The sequence below is a fragment of the Microcebus murinus genome, chromosome 15 (assembly GCF_040939455.1).
Source record: "Microcebus murinus isolate Inina chromosome 15, M.murinus_Inina_mat1.0, whole genome shotgun sequence".
Taxonomy (NCBI): domain Eukaryota; kingdom Metazoa; phylum Chordata; class Mammalia; order Primates; family Cheirogaleidae; genus Microcebus; species Microcebus murinus.
In genome coordinates, this window is record NC_134118.1 from 69,230,379 (window position 1) to 69,246,651 (window position 16,273).

General features: G+C 36.6%; 1 protein-coding gene across 1 annotated transcript in view; it reads right to left on the minus strand.

Moving 5' to 3' along the window:
- Positions 1-16,273, minus strand: part of NEIL3 (nei like DNA glycosylase 3) — a 42,095-nt gene that overhangs the window by 8,430 nt on the left and 17,392 nt on the right. The window contains exons 3-7 of the mRNA XM_012770729.3: positions 14,339-14,473; positions 13,854-14,067; positions 12,227-12,301; positions 10,471-10,637; positions 1,612-1,781 (exon numbers count right to left, since the gene is read on the minus strand). Coding sequence (XP_012626183.1) covers positions 1,612-1,781; positions 10,471-10,637; positions 12,227-12,301; positions 13,854-14,067; positions 14,339-14,473 — 761 coding nt within the window. The remainder of the gene's footprint in view (positions 1-1,611; positions 1,782-10,470; positions 10,638-12,226; positions 12,302-13,853; positions 14,068-14,338; positions 14,474-16,273) is intronic.

Consider the following 16,273-nt stretch of genomic DNA (forward strand, 5'->3'; position numbering starts at 1 on the left):
TCATCTTTTGTTAGGAAATGAAATATTTAAAATGCAAAATTTCAACAACTTATAGGGAGCCAAGATTTGTATTTGCTTTGTATTATGTTTAAGCATTTAAAGGTCATTCAGCTATCAGTTTTGCTAATATTAGGCAAAATATTAAAGCAGTGGTAATTAAGAGATGATATCCCATAAAGCATTAGGGCAGCAGTTAGAGGCCTATTTCTAGACTACCAGGAATGTGTCTGTGAACGACAAGATAAAGTGAAAGCCTTATATAAAATAAGTAAAGATAAATTACAAGGAAAGACTTACCATTTATTAAACACAATGTCTCAACAAAGTATCCTAGGATTTTGGAATCTGTACTATAAAATGTCCTATATTGTTGTTAAGATACATGTCTTGGCCGGGCATGGTGGCTCACACCGGTAATCCCAGCACTCTGGGCGGCCGAGGAGGTTGGATCACTCAAGGTCAGGAGTTTGAGACCAGCTTGAGCAAGAGCAAGACCCCATCTCTACTAAAAATAGAAACAAATTCATTGGCCAAAATAAAAATCTATAGAAAAAATTAGCTGGGCATGGTGGCGCATGCCTGTGGTCCCAGCTACTTGGGAGGCTGAGGCAGGAGGATTGCTTGAGCCCAGGAGTTTGAGGTTGCTGTGAGCTAAGCTGATGCCATGGCATTCTAGCCCGGGCAACAGAGTGAGACTCTGTCTCAAAAAAAAAAAAAAAAAAAAAAAAAAAAGATATACGTCTTTCATACTCAATATTAACCACGAAATAGTTAATGAGATGTGTAGAGGCATTTCAGAATGCTGAAATAAGCATGGTTTTCCATGTGCTCCGTGGGATAGAACTAGGAGGTGTAGTCCCTTCTGCTAGCAGCAAAGCTGTGCAAGGGGTGATGCCTGCCTTTCTGGCCCAGAGAAAAAAAACACAACATGACAGTGAGCACAATGTAGGGGTCCATAAGTCAACTATGAACTTTCTCTTCTCTAATTGAAGAAAGAAATAATGCTCCGAGAACACAATAGAAGCTGCAGCAATGAGATGGTTCTTAATCACAGGTTTCCTCTGAGGTTTTACATTCTCTAAACGCATGAAATCGTGACTATACAGAGTTATTTTGAAGGATTTCAGTGAAATCAGTACAATTGTCTGGGTAAAGATTTTAATAACAAGGGGTAGGAAGGATAAAGAAGAGAAAAAATTCAGCATTTTTCTATTCCACCTGCAAAGATATTCTTACAGAAATCCTTCCTTTCAATTTATGACACACTTGGACTGAATAACAAACTCGAAAGTTGCTGAAATCTGCATAAAACAAAGCTTTATTGAATAATTCATTAGAAACAGTAGAGAACAGATGTGATCATCTCTGTTTTTTGAGATACAAAGGCACATACTGTTTTAGCACAAGCATGTTTTCCCTCCTCGTTAAAAAAAAAAATTCAATAGAGAATATTAGCATGGTTTACCTGCAAAAGCTAGCAATTCCTTTAAACCTTTCAGAAAGAAAGCACTTAACTTAGTTATGGAATATCAAGATGGTACAAGATATATACCTTTGTATAATTAACCTTCTTAGAAATGTAACAAACTCAAATTCAAAATTCAGTCTTACCAACAGGCCTTGCAGTCAAGCAGGCATCGCATGACTTAGAAGACGGCTTATTTATTAGTGTACAGACCCCACAGGTCCACTGTTCTTCAGATTTCCGAGCCACAGTGTCCATAAGATGATCCACCCTGCTAGATGTCCAACTGATTATAGTATTTCTAGTTGGTAGCTTGCTATAAAATAATTTTAAAAAATCAGTCCTTAGCACTCTTATTGCCTTGTTCTGAAGCAACTTAGGTTGGAAACTATTACAGAACCATTAATACTCCAATGCTACCTGTTCATTACTGCTTAGAAGTTATAACTGTATCTTAAAATGTTTTTACTTGGACCCTACTGGTTGCTGTTAAAGTGAGATATAACAAAAGTTTTTATGTAGAGTCAAAGAATTGTGTTTTTTAAACTAAAAATATTTGACATAAAACTAGGAAGTATTTCTCAAATAATATTTTAAGTATTAAAAAAGCAAAACTAAAATGTCTTTATTCAACCGAATCAGGGGAAAAAATAGAGGAAGTTTACATTTACTTAATGTGCCTTTTAAAAAGGAAACTCTAGAAATTCTGGAATTTCTCTATAGTATCTACTAAGCACTATATCAGTTCATTGATCTACATTGATGAACAAAGATATTTATTCTTGTGTTATTTCCTTTCATGTAAAACTATTTCACGATAGATATGTAATTAATAGATTAGTAAGCAAACAATAAAACCAACCCTGATTTTTGGCCACAAATGTAAATCATTCCACCTGAAATTCTTTGTTGACCATTTACTGTCACACAGAGTGACTTGATAAAGCTCTGATACATACAGTCCTCCTCTCTAACGCTCAGCTGTATGTCTGTAGAGCACATCACGTGGTTAAACAATTGTGGCAGTATTGTGGATTCCTTTCATGATTCCAAACATTAATACTGAGAAAAGCACTTCCAGGTAAAGGCTATGTATCTTATGTTTCAGAACATGAGTTTTTTGACTTTCAAAGATAACCTTGTCTTCTGTAACATTGTGTCCCCTACCTAAAATTATACTAGTTTTTAAAGTCAGGCATATCCAGTAAAATAATAAATAAATAGCATAAGAAAATCTGAAAATAAGATACACCTCATTATGATTGTTTTATCTTTACTTACCTTGACTTTCAATGTCACTCAGTATTTCTTATTCCTATGGAATATCAGACCTTCTACAGAATTTATTTATTTGACCTAATCCCTGTCCTCTATTAAGTTATTTTGAAAGGCAGCATAATGCATTTATTCATAATTAAGCACAATTTAAATGACCTTCCAATTTCACTACTTTCATCTTCTTTTGTCCTACAGATTTCACTAATCATAAGGGGATGTCTATTGTTACACACGGGAGTTTGGAAGCATTCTTTCCTGACTGATCCATTTTCTCAATCACCCACTAATAAATTCTTTCCAATCTCCACCTGGATGTATATAACAGAAATCTCAAACTTAACATGTTGAGATAGGCTGAATTATGGCCTCCCAAAGATATCAGGCCATAATCCCAGGAACCTATAAATGTTACTTTATAAACAAAGAAGGCCTTTGCAGATGTAATTAGGATCTTGACATAGATTATCCTGGATTATCCAAGTAGTCCTTGACCCCAATCACAAGTGTCCTTAAAAAGAGAGGCAGAGGGAGATTTGACAACATGCAGACGGTGATGTCATCACAGAGACAGAGGCCGGAGTGAGGCAGCCACTCACAGGAATGGTGGCAGCCACCAGAGCTGGAAGAAGAAAGGAGGGGTTCTCCCCTAGAGCCTGCAGAGCGAGCACAGCCCTGTCCACACCTTAACTTTGGCCAATGAAACTGACTGTGAATTTCAGGCATCCATAACTTGAGCAAATAAACTTCTGTTGCTTTAAGCTCCCAAGTTTGAGGTAATGTGTCCCAGCAGTCACAGGAAACTGCAGAGGCATGCAGCTAAGGAAGCTTAACCTTCCAGGGCTTGGCGCATTCTCCTCTGCAGACCGGGGTGGGGAGCATGCAGAACGGAAACCGGAACTCTGGCCTCATTCTGGAGGGTCCGAGTACTGCCGGTGGTGGGCGGCCTGGGGTTCTGGACAAGGCCCGTGTGCTGCCAGCACAACCTCATATCTGCTCTGTGCCCGGAAACAGTGTGCCCTGGTGACGTCAAGGTGGACACTGTCTCTAACCTCGATAGCAAGGATCTGAACAAGAGAGACCTCACCATTCCTTGCTCAAGGACCATTATGACCAGGCTGCGCCACCCTAACCCTACCCAGGGGCAACCTGGTAGAGGTGGGGCACCTGAGGAGACCTCAGAGCTGGGCTTCTCAAAGGGCCTCAGGCCAGCAGCCTCAGCATCACGTGGGAACTTGGCAACATGCAGATTCTTAGCCCCCCCCTCCCTCCTACTGAATCAGAAACTCTGGGGCTGCAGCCACGCTGTGTTTTAACAAGACCTTCAGGAAATTCTGGTGCGAAGTTTGAGAACCACTCTCCTAAGGGCTTCCTCACAGACAAGAAATAATGCTTAGGCAAAATATTATAGGAGTAGTTAGAAATGTCTCACTATCGACAGCCAACTGTGAAGCTGAAAGACAATTTTCTAATATATCAATAAGAAAAGATGTGATCATATTGTTGGTGGTCATAGGAAAAGGCAATCAAGGAGTGTACAGCCCAAACAGGGGAGGACACAATGACACAGCTGTGTCAGGAAGTGAACTAATATCATCTTATTTTTCTGTGTTTATACTGTTTAAAAAATTATAATGTGTTGTGGTTTCTCACTCTAAATATTCATATTAGTAACCTAACTTTGTATTCATAATTTTTTATTCTTTTTCATAAAGAAGGCCCTCTGAACTGTGTAAGTTTCAGACCCTACCTCCACTTCCAAAAATATTCTAAATTTGACTTTTTTTTTTTTTTACTATCCCCATTCCCTTCTCCGTCACCATCATTTGCCACCTGAATTGCTGCTGAGAGGCCCTGATGCTGCTGCCTCACTCTGGTTCCACGACAGTCGCTTTTCCGGACAGCAGCCCGAATGACCCTCATGCAACACAAGCTGGTTCATGCCACCCGTGTGCTCAAAACCTCCCAGCAGCTTCCCTGCTCACTCAAAGCCAATACTCCCCCATGGCTGCCAGAGTGATCTTTTAAAATATAAATCAGTTATTTCACACCTGTTCAAAACCCTCCAGAGACTTCCCATTATACTCAGAACAGAATGGAAACTTCTTTCACAACCAAGCAGGCTCTGCATGCTCCTTGGTCCTTGTCCAAGCAGAGTGTCACCCTCTGTCCCTCATTCCTTCCACTCTGGTCAGTCCCACGTGCCTTCTTCACTCTTCCTTGACCAAGTCAGGGGCTTCATGTTTTCTGGGCTACCTTCTTTGGAAACTTTCCCCCAGCCCAGATTGTTACAAGTCAAGGGACTTACTGGCCCACGCTATCAAAGATGAGCCCTCCCTGTCACTATCCCTACTGTGGCTGGTGCTCTTGAGAGCACCAAGCACTACTGATCACTGTCTGATATCTTACACATATATGTACAGATAGGTTTTTCTAAAAAAACAAAACAAAACAAAGCAAAAAAACACACAAAAAAGAACTCCTTCCACTGGAATATATTATTCTGTAAGTGTTCCATAAACATGGGTCTAATGAACAAACTTTGCCCCCTACATATCTATTATATCTATTAAAACTGCCTTCTTGAAAATCACCTCTATTTCCCAGATGTCAAATACAATGGCATGCCTCTCCAGCCCGCCCTCTCTAACTCAGTTGAATTGAACTGTCTCCATCACTTCCCATCTTCACTCCTACAGCATCACTGATTTCATGGGCACCTTTTCTTTTGATCACCAAAGTTAAAGCAACAGCAAGACTCTCTACTGGACCTTCCTCCCTTTCCTCTGTGCCTTCTCTCAGCAAGTGCAAATGCTACTGTATTCAACCGTCATTTTGGATCACTCCAAGGTGGGGGATTGGGAGGAGGAGTGGAGCACAGGGTCTCTAAGGAGTCTGCACTTCTCAATGGAGACAAGTTACTAGCATGTGAAGCAACTGGTTTTTCTTTGTCCAGACAAAACGATAATTTTTTAAAATACCAATAAAAATGTTAGTAAGACTAAAAAAAAAAAGTTATGCAAATAAAGCAGCATTTAAAGAAAGTTTGAATAAAAACAAATTCCAAGCTGCTGCTTAACTTCTATTTCATTTGAGTCACTGACTATCTCATTCGGCCTACTTTGAATCCTATTCTCAGACCACCAATACTTCCTGAAAGACCTCTGCAATGTAGTTCTGCTCAAACCAGAAAGAATTTATTATCAGGAAGCTTGAGGTATTGAGGAGGCAGCTTAGACTTGCCTTTGCTCTTCCTATTCCATCTTCAGAGAGCCTAGGCAAGGTCACCTTCATGGGTTCCAGTTTCCAAGGGTCTGGTTCCTAGAGCTTTTGCATTAATTCTTTTGAGTTATCCCGATATTCTGTCTACATGACCTATAAATTCCCATTTTAGTTTATGATAATTTGAGTTTCTTTTATTGGAGTTTTAATCATTCCTTTCAAATTATGTTTTAAACATGGCAACTATATTGAGAGTAAATGATATGTTAAAAAAGAATAAAATAAAAAAAAATTAAAAAATAAACATGGCAACTATGCAATCAAACCCTCTTCCCAGAACAAGATTTTCCTACTGAGACTGACCCATCACAGGTTTTGTCATGTCTCCCAAGTGCCCTCTATTTGCTCCATGCCCTCAAAAATCTCTTCAGGCTCACACCTACTCTGAGGATTGGTTTGCAAAGAGCACTTAATTCTCACCGACTGGCAACCAATTGTCAGCACATTTCCAAACTATATAGTTTTTAGAGACCTGAGAATGTGTCTCCTTAAAGAACAAAAACATCCAAATACACAAGGTGTTTCCCCTATTCAATTTCCCATGTGCTGTTTCCTCTTCCAGGAAATCTGTGTCCTACTTCTTGTCTTTGATGAATTCCTATTTCCTTCTGCACTAAGCTAAAATGTCACCTCTTTCTGAAAGATTTCCTTGTCCTTCCTGGGCAAATGTGTTTCCTCCTCTATAATTCTATTGCCATTATTATAAACACATTCCTTTATAGCACTTCTATGTGTCTTAATTATCTATTGACTCATTTACTACCTACATTAGACCTTGTGCACTTTGAGGGGCTATATTCTATTTTGCCATATTCCTAGTACCTGGCATACAGTAGACCCTAATAAAGAAACTAAACAATAAATTTTAAAAAGTTAATTTATGAAAAGACTAATAAAAAAAGAAGTATGTCAAGTAGTTTCCCCTAAAGGAAACAATATTCACATACAAAAATGATGCTAGCTAGTATATAATTAAGAGCCAATAATAAATGCCATAGGCATTTAAGGTGGGGTGCGATTAATGAAAACTGGAAAATTTGGGGAAGACTTCATGAAGGAGTTAAGTAAGTTTTAGTGACTGAAGGAACATGGGGATTTAGCTCATTGCTATTGAGCTTTTCAGACTTCTTTAGCTTGAAATGACTTTAAAATGAGAAAACTTAGTAAACAAAAAAGTATTCAAATACTCATCAGAAAATAAATGGAATATATTAATCATAGACAAATCTAAGAGTAGAGCAAATAGTACTGGTTTCCAGCTTTTTTATTATGTAAACATTTATTTTGCACTGTATAATTGGTTTTCCAAATAAAGACTTAAACTGAATACCTATATATAAAACAGAATTAGGTTAGGAGGGAGGAGGGATTACAAAGCCCAGAACATTTTCAGTGTAATATAGTTTGAAATATGCTTAGATAATTAATTGTATGTATTGCATATATTAATATATCCACTTATAATATATATCTATATAAGGATAATTGGATATATGTGTCCCCCAAAACTCATGTTGAAATATGATCCCCAATGTTGGGGCCTAAAGGAACGTGTTTGGGTCATGGATTTGGATACCTCACGAATAGCCTGGTGCCTTCCTTGAGCAATGAGTTCTCACTCTATTATTAATACTTCCCATGAGAACTATTAAAAAGAGCCTTGCACCTCTCTTCTCTCTCTCACCATGTGACATGCCAGCTTCCTCCTTGCCTTCCACCATGAATGGATGCTTCCGGAAGCCCTCATCAGAACTAGATGTTGACACCATGCTTCTCGTAGACCCTGGAACCCTGAGCCAAATAAATCTCTTTTCTTTATAAATTACCCAGCCTCGGCCAGGCGTAGTGGCTCATGCCTGTAATCCCAGCACTCTGGGAGGCTGAGGTAGGAGGATGGCTTGAGGCCAGAAATTCAAGACCAGCATGGACAACATAATGAGACTCCATCTCTACAAAAAATTAAAAAAACAGCCGAGAGTGGAAGTACACCTGTAGTCCTAGCTACTCAGGAGGCAAGGCAGGAGGATCCGTTGATCCTAGGAGTTCAAGGTTACAGTAAGTTATGATCATGCCAGTGTACTCCTGCCTATGCATAAGAGCAAGACCCTATCTCTAAACAATTTTAAAAACAAGTAAATAAATCACCCAGCCTCAGGTATTCCTTTATAACAAGGCAAAAGACAGCATAGCATGGCCTCACCTAACTCATAGGTGACCCCAAGTCTCTTTGGGTAACCCTTGGGCTTTTAAAACCTAGTTTTGTAATTAACAATTACTAATACGATAAACAATACATTTATTTGATGATTATGTAACATAAGAAATGTTTTAAAATCTTAAAAGGCATCAATTCAAAGAAAATAAATACAGAACATTAACAATTTATTTAATAGAAAAATATACACTGAAGTTCTGTCAAATACTGTGTTAAATGCATTTGGTCAAATAAATGTACATTTATACTACAAAAATTGTTCTTGTTCATGAAAAATAAGAAAATCTTAAACCTATAAAATACATACAACTAATTATCTAAACATATTTCAGATCTCTATGATAGCACAATGGAGTAAAGAAGCTAAGAGGAAGGAGATATGGAGTGGTTTAGAGAGTAGTAGTTGAGAATAAGAAGTGATGCAGACAATGAAACACAGGGGCAGAAGGAATAAAAAGCAGCTCCAGATACGTTTATGAAGACATAAGCCAGGATCTCCAGTGCACGACAGCTCCGTCCTGCAGCCCCAGCTCTGCACAGACACCACAGCCCCTGCCTCCTCCCAGGGCTCCTGCACAGCCCAGTAGTGTCCTGCTTCTCTTCCCATTTCCAATCCTATCATTTTGTTTCCTTTGCTTACCTCTTTTCCTGCTACTCTAGTTATAGGTTTCCCTGAAGCTCAGACTTGGTTCATTTCTTTATTTTTTCTCAGTGAACTAAGAAGGTCTGAATGCTTCAACTAGCAACTGTGCTGAGAACCCTCCAGCTACCATCTCCCACTCTGGCCCCTGAGACATCTCTTCCTGGATATTCCACCGTTACTTCACTTATCTAACACTCAGTGTATCTTCACTATTCTGTCCCAACTTTCCCAGATCCATAATGGGAAAATGTCTATTATTTGGCTTAGAAGCTTTTTTTGCATTATCCTACATATCAATTCTGCCACAGTTCTTGTTGCTTTATTAAACATTTCAATTTACTTCTCCAGTGTCTTGACCCCAGGCCTAGGTAACCATGTCTTGCCCATTACTCTGCACCAGCTTCTTCACACGTGTTTTCAGTTCTTCATTTTCTATCCTAACTATGCTGGGATCAATTAGGAGTCCTAAAGATCTTAACCATTCCCAGAACTACTACTGATTCCTACTATTTGATCTCACCCTGCCCGTAAAACTAGCTTTGACTATTCAACAACTTGGAGCCTTCACTGGGTGTGGCCAGTATTTTCCTCATCCTTCCAACATGCCATGCTTATTAATCATTCAAACTTTGTGGCCATGCTCTTTTTTATCTAATTAAATAATGTTTGCTTTACCATTTACTTAACCAAAATTCTAATTTTTTAAAGTAAATTTCAAATGACACTTTACAAAGTCTTCCCAAGCTTCTTGCATATATAAACCTCTAATATCCCTAAACTCTTACAGCATTTCATGTGCTTCCTATTTGTACTGGTAATTTTGTCTTATAATCACATGTATTGCTATGCCACTACATTATACTGTTAATTTTTCTACCTGCTTTTCCCAAAGGACCTACAGCCTTTTAGCAGGGTAACTACTATATGTTGAGAAAAAGAACATAATCATATTTTTTGAGACTTGCTAGACATTGGATCTGAATTGACAGTAATTCCAGGAGATCCAAAACATCACTGGGGTCCATGAGTCAGGTCAAGTGATCAATGGAGTTTTAACTCAAGTTCATCTTATAGTGGGTCCCCAAACCTATGCTGTGGTCATTTCCCCAGTTCCAGAATGTATAATTAGAAGAGACAGAATCAGCAGATGGCACAATCACATCACATATGGGCTTATTAAGTAGCCTGTTGTTTTACCGACAAGACATAAATTCTGTAAGGAGATTTTGGTCATGTTTCATAACATTATTTCTAAATAAAGCAAAGACTTTTGGATAGCTGCATTTTTTTCCAATTATGGATATCTCCTGGTACTCACTTTACAAACTAGATTAAAGCTAAAGGCTAGATATTATCATCTGAGCTGGAGATTTTTCTACTGGAGAATGCAGAAGTGGTTCATAAATCATCTTTGGCTCTTCTGGATCTTTGATGGTGTTACTTAATACTATTTCCTTCCAAGGGTTCAAATACTTTTGAGTTATGTTCTCTTATGAATAACCTGACAGTTATTCAGTTATATTCTCTGATTATTAGCCTTTTAATAAGATAATTGGGGCAAATGGTATCTTGTTAAATCGGATATCTTACCAAATGTCAACATGTCGAGGATTTTCTTTTTGACAGTGAGGACAGAAATATGTCATTCTGTTATTTTCCCCGAAGCGACACACAGTTATTTTGCAGTGGCACTGACCACAGTTAGGACGCTTGTAAACCTTGTAGTGTTTAGAGATAGCAGATCCTGCTTTACGGCACTACAATAAATAAATAAATAAATAAATAGATTAAAATGCTATCTACAAAACAGTGTTGCTAAAGAGCCAAATAAAAATTCTTCAAAGTCATTTCTGAAAACAATCTGTTAAAAATTTACATATGTTTGAACATATGCCCATATAATCTTTTCTTTCATCTGAGAAAAAGGTAGTGACAAGACTCAGTAATATTTGTCAAATAAGATCTGTGTGAAATAATCGTCATTATTTTATAACTTATTAGTATTCAAAACTGTACTTTTTGCATAGCTTTGCCCTCTTATCTAAGTGAGATATAAAAAAGTTCTATATTTAAAATTGTCTTTTATGCTTTTAAGCTTTTTCTTTAATTAAATGTAATTGTGTGGTTATAAGAGATTAGCTTTAAATCTGATTATTTTTAGAACACTGAAGCTGCTCACTCAGTTTTACCAGCCAAAAAACTTATTTCTAGGGGACAACATTTAGCAAGAGCATCTGTGTCGACCTAAAGAAGGACAATTTTTCTTTTTTAACTTTAGAGATTCATGAAAAAAGAAAATAAACATTCAAATACCACCCTCGCAGAGAACATGTCCCATTTTGGTATGAGTTCTATTTTCAAAAGATATTTTGACATTTTTCTGTCAGTTTTATTCTATTCACATTTAATGCTTCTACAAAGAGAATATTTTGGGTGTCCATGAGCAGTGTAAAAATATAAAAGCCCAGAAATATGGCTCACTATGTAAGAGCTGAAAATTACACAAACAATTTATATTAATTTAAGCAAAGTACTGCAATACCCAGTTTATTCTGGGCAGAAAATGGGCAGTTTTCTATAGTCACCTTTCTCCGAAGAAGCAAACATATACGATTTAAAAATAGCTATAGTTACTCAAGGCAAATCTATAAAACAAGAGGTTCATTAATACTTTAGGCCAATTAATGAAAAATGCTATAATACCTGCCTTTCTGAACATAGTAAAAATAAGAATTTTGAATATAGAAAATGGACTTAGAGGAAAAACCTGAAATATTTATGGTACTTTGTTTAAAAAATAAAATATGTTTATTGAACTCCATACATGCATGTAGTGTGTGTGACTTTTAAAATTTACAAGCTAGTAAGTACTTACTTCATTCTTAAAACTGTCTTTGTGGTAGACAGAAAACTACTATTAATCCATTTTACAGACAAAGAAACTAAACTTAAATAAAGTTATCTAAATAATCTAAACCACACAAATAGTAAGTGGCAAAGCCTGATTGAACTAAGGTCTATTTATTCTAAACTATTACTATAAGTCTATCTCTCTAGACTTCCCATAATTTATAGAAGCAAAAATAGAAAAAGAGTGTGTAAAATTCTAACACTGCTGCTCCCCAACTTAGTATAAAGATAATTTAATATAATTATAGTTAGACAAGTTTGAACTGACCTAGGACCTAGAATTTCAAGATGTTAATTACACCCATAAAATGTCACTCTCCGTTATTGTACCTCTATACTCTCACCACTAGATGGCTATATACAGCTTTAACATGTTTTGGTGCAATTAAAAGGGAAACCATTGACATTTTACAAAGTTGAAAAATTTTGCTCTTACCCTGTAAAAGAGAATGCTGAAATCACGTATCATTTTCACAAGGTGATGGGTCTGTTCATCTGTTAACTGACAAACCTTAAAATGAAAAAACAACTCAGCTTAGTTTCATAATTTGTTCATTAATGTAAAAAAAAATACCACTTGCCAATTCTGTTAAAGATAACTGCAAATTGAATTAAAATACAGTTGACCCTTGAACAACATGGGTTTGAACTGTGAGGGTCCACTTAGACGTAGGTTTTCTTCCATCTCTGTTACCCTTGAGAGAGCAGGACCAGCCCCTCCTCTTCCTCAGCCTACTCAATGTGAAGATGATGAGGATGAAGACCTTTATGATGATCCACTTCCACTTGATGAATAGTAAATATACTTTTTCTTCCTTGTGATTTTCTTTTCGCTAGCTTATCTTATTGTAAGAATGCAGTATATGGCACCCATAAAAAATGTGTTAATCGACTGTATGTTATCAGTAAGGCTTTTAGTCAACAGTAGGCTATTAATAAATTTTTGGAGCATCAAAAGTTATATGTAGATTTCTAACTGTGCAGAGGTCAGTGCCCCAGCCTCCGAGTTGTTCAAGGGTCAGCTGTACATGCATAGCTTCTAGAACTCTATTCCTCATATATATTTTTTAGTCGCTAGTACTAGTGATAAAAATACCATTCCCATTTATACATTTTAATTGTAAATTCAAGGTCATATTGAACATTTAGTCTGTATCAGACATCTTCAAAGTCACAAAATTGCCTCCTATCAGACACCTTGAAAAGTCTTGCTGGATTTGAAAAAAAATTTAAAAGAAAAACATAAAACAGAATGAAAGAAGAGAGAGAGAAAAACACGCTCAGGAATAGATGACCATCAAGATCAGTATCAACTTTAAAGGTATATGAATTTATGTACAAGCATTAATATCAAAGTACTTATTAATACATGGAAGAACTCAGAAACAGACGTCACTGAAGAATTTCTTTGTGACAAAGTCTAGCATACATCTCAGTGTTACCCTTGCAGAATTATTATTTGTCACATGTGCTCTCAATGGTAATTCCAGAAGAAATCCTGTCTGATGTCTTACCCTTGATGTACGTGTATGAATATGTATATGTACAGTTGACTCTTGAACAACGTGGGTTTGAACTGCTTGGGTCCACTTGTACGTGGATTTTTTTTCAATCAAACAAGGACTGGAGATACAATATTCACAGGATGTGAAACTGCATACATAGAGGGCCAATTTTTTGTATAGGGGGTTCAAAAACAGACACCTTGTGCTTTTCAGAGATTACATTCTAACAGGAGGGGACAGATTTTAAACAGTAAGTAATAATAAGTGAGTATTATGTCTAAAAGTGATCAATGGTATGGAGGAAATAAAAAGCGAAGCAGGTTAAGGAAGACTGGGGATGGGCAGCGTGGAGCGGCAGGAGAAGATGCACACTGCAGTTTTAAGCAGGGTGATCGGAGTTGGACGTGCTGAGAAGTTGACGCGAAGCAAAGACAGGAGGAAGGACATCTGAAGCCTCAGGAGAATGCGTTACTACAAGGCAGACTTAAGAGCTCCACACTAGTCCCTTCACTGGACTAAAAAATAGACACAAAATTAAAAAAAATACTTATAACCTACTTTAACAGCTGGGTGGAGACCACTGTCAAAGAGAGCTTCATTTTTGATGATGTTCCCTACCCCGGGCAACACTCTCTGATCCATTAACACATCACATAGCATCCGACCTCTCTGCTTTTTAACTTCACTTTCTGCTCTTGAGAAACTAAATTTAGGTGAACATATATCTAATTCTTCCATCATTCTTATTCTCTGTTGGCTCTCCATTGAGTTTCTATAGAAAGAAATATAAAACACATTAATCATAAGTCTGGTTACAATTTCACCAAGTGTCACTTAAAATGAACTTTGGTATAAATATAAACACTTTGTCGTAATCAGGGTATGAGTTACATAGGCAAACAATGAAGATCTTAACACATTACATTATTTGAAGGCTCCTTTAAAATGAGTTTTCATTCATTCACTCATTTATTAGTACATGTGACATCCCCAAACAAGCTCTGCAGTTTTGCGGCTGAAGTACTTTCATTTTATTTTTTTACCTTAGTTCTACTGATGAGTCAAAGAAACAAATCAAATCTTTGGTAAGCTGTATTTCAAGAACAGGAGAAACTCCATTTCTATTTTCATACCCAAGTGGATTAATCATGACGGAGCCTTTCATTCCAAAATGAATCCTGAAACAAAATCAAACCCTTTTTTGAGTGGCAGAAACTATATCATGCGTTGAATATTTCCCTGTTACTTCACTTTTTTTGGATTATAAGCAAACAAATATTAATCAGGATAGGCACTATTAATGGGCAAAATTGGTAGCTAATATGATTATATATTTTTCTGTTATGGCTTTGTATTCTTACAAAGCTAGATGATATGACAGTCAGTTTTTTAACTCACAAATAACTTCTCAGGGAAATAATAAGACCTTGACAATAAAGCCCAAGAAAATATACCCCTGCCTCTTCTTTTCTTGTCAGATGAAGTATCTTTTATTCACATAACAGTCTAGCATCTCTTGGCATTTTCTCAGATTCAAAGGTTTGGGATGAGATAAGGCTAAATTTAAATTGCCTATAGTTTGTGTTTTTATAAATTCTACAAAGCCACTAATTCCTTATCAAATTCCTTATTTCTAGCCACAATGGATTGCAAATTTTTGCCTATGGCACAATAATATCTACAGTTTAAGATACTCTTTTCTTCACTCCTGCAGGAACAATTTTTTGCAAAATCTCGTGTATCCAAAAAAGAAGTAAAAGAAAAAGAGGGAGAGAGAGAATAAGTCAAAATAGTATTTTCTTCAATTCTTTCCGTTTTCTTTTACCTTTATGTGTATTGGGAAGAGGAGATTTATAAATATTTACAGTTAACTTTAAAGCCACAATACAGTGATGAAAAATTCATAACCTTTCAGATTTTATAGGATTGATTAGCATGTCCAGTCAAAGAAAAAAAAAAGGTTCTGTGAGACCAGTGATGAAGATCAAAAATGATTCTCAAGATGAAATACTGTGTTCTGTCTTTCAAATCCTTCTCCTTATAACTGTATTGAGTTAATAAATATGGCTCTTTTGGCAGCAAATGTTACTCTTCTGTGCTTCTAATTCCAAAGCACCATGTTATAGTATTGTACAAGGGTAACCAGTGTAACATTAAAAATGTGGGTTTTAAACTCTGTGTGCCCTACTATCAATCATAAATGCATTTTACATGCCCCATAGTTCTTGACAGGAAAAATGTGTGCCTGTAAGTACTCCATAATTTAGCTTATGGAGGTTCAACCCCAGTGAAAGGTGTACAACTGTCATGCCTAGAAGCCATTGTATCTAAAATCTTTTCAGCTGCATGGCTCATAAAGTGGATTCTAAATCACTTTCTATAATGAAACCACATTCACATCAAAAATCCCAAAGGTTAAGACCCGATTCAAATGCTGGAGTAGCCTCAATAAGAATCCTAAATCAAACAAGTATATACCTTTGTCTTATAAATTTATTCAATTTAGAGAAAAATGTGCATAAAAATAACTAGCTATTTTATTTTTATTAAATAGCTAAATATTATAATTTAGCTCCAATAAACCAAGAAATTTTGAGTATTTGTTAGGTACCTTTTATCTTAAATTACCAAAAATATATCATGAAAATTTTGGAGGCACAGTAAACATCTATTGTTATAACAATTGACATACTGATTTTTTTATAGAGCAAGACATAGGCCCATATTTACATTCAGGAAAGAGATTTCGAGTGTTTCACTTGCTTTTCAAGATTCCTTATAACTAGTTTAGAAAAATTTTATTAGATCCTTATTTCTATCTTGATCCTCCTTAAGGTCCTTCTAACTCCAATCCAGAAAGTTACCTGAGACCATTCACTATGCATAATGTAAGTCTGCCTGTCAACCATAGCTGCCTGGTCCCAGGGTGGGCATTAGGTCCAGCCTGGACTAGTCTCTGTTCCTTCCTCAGATCCCAT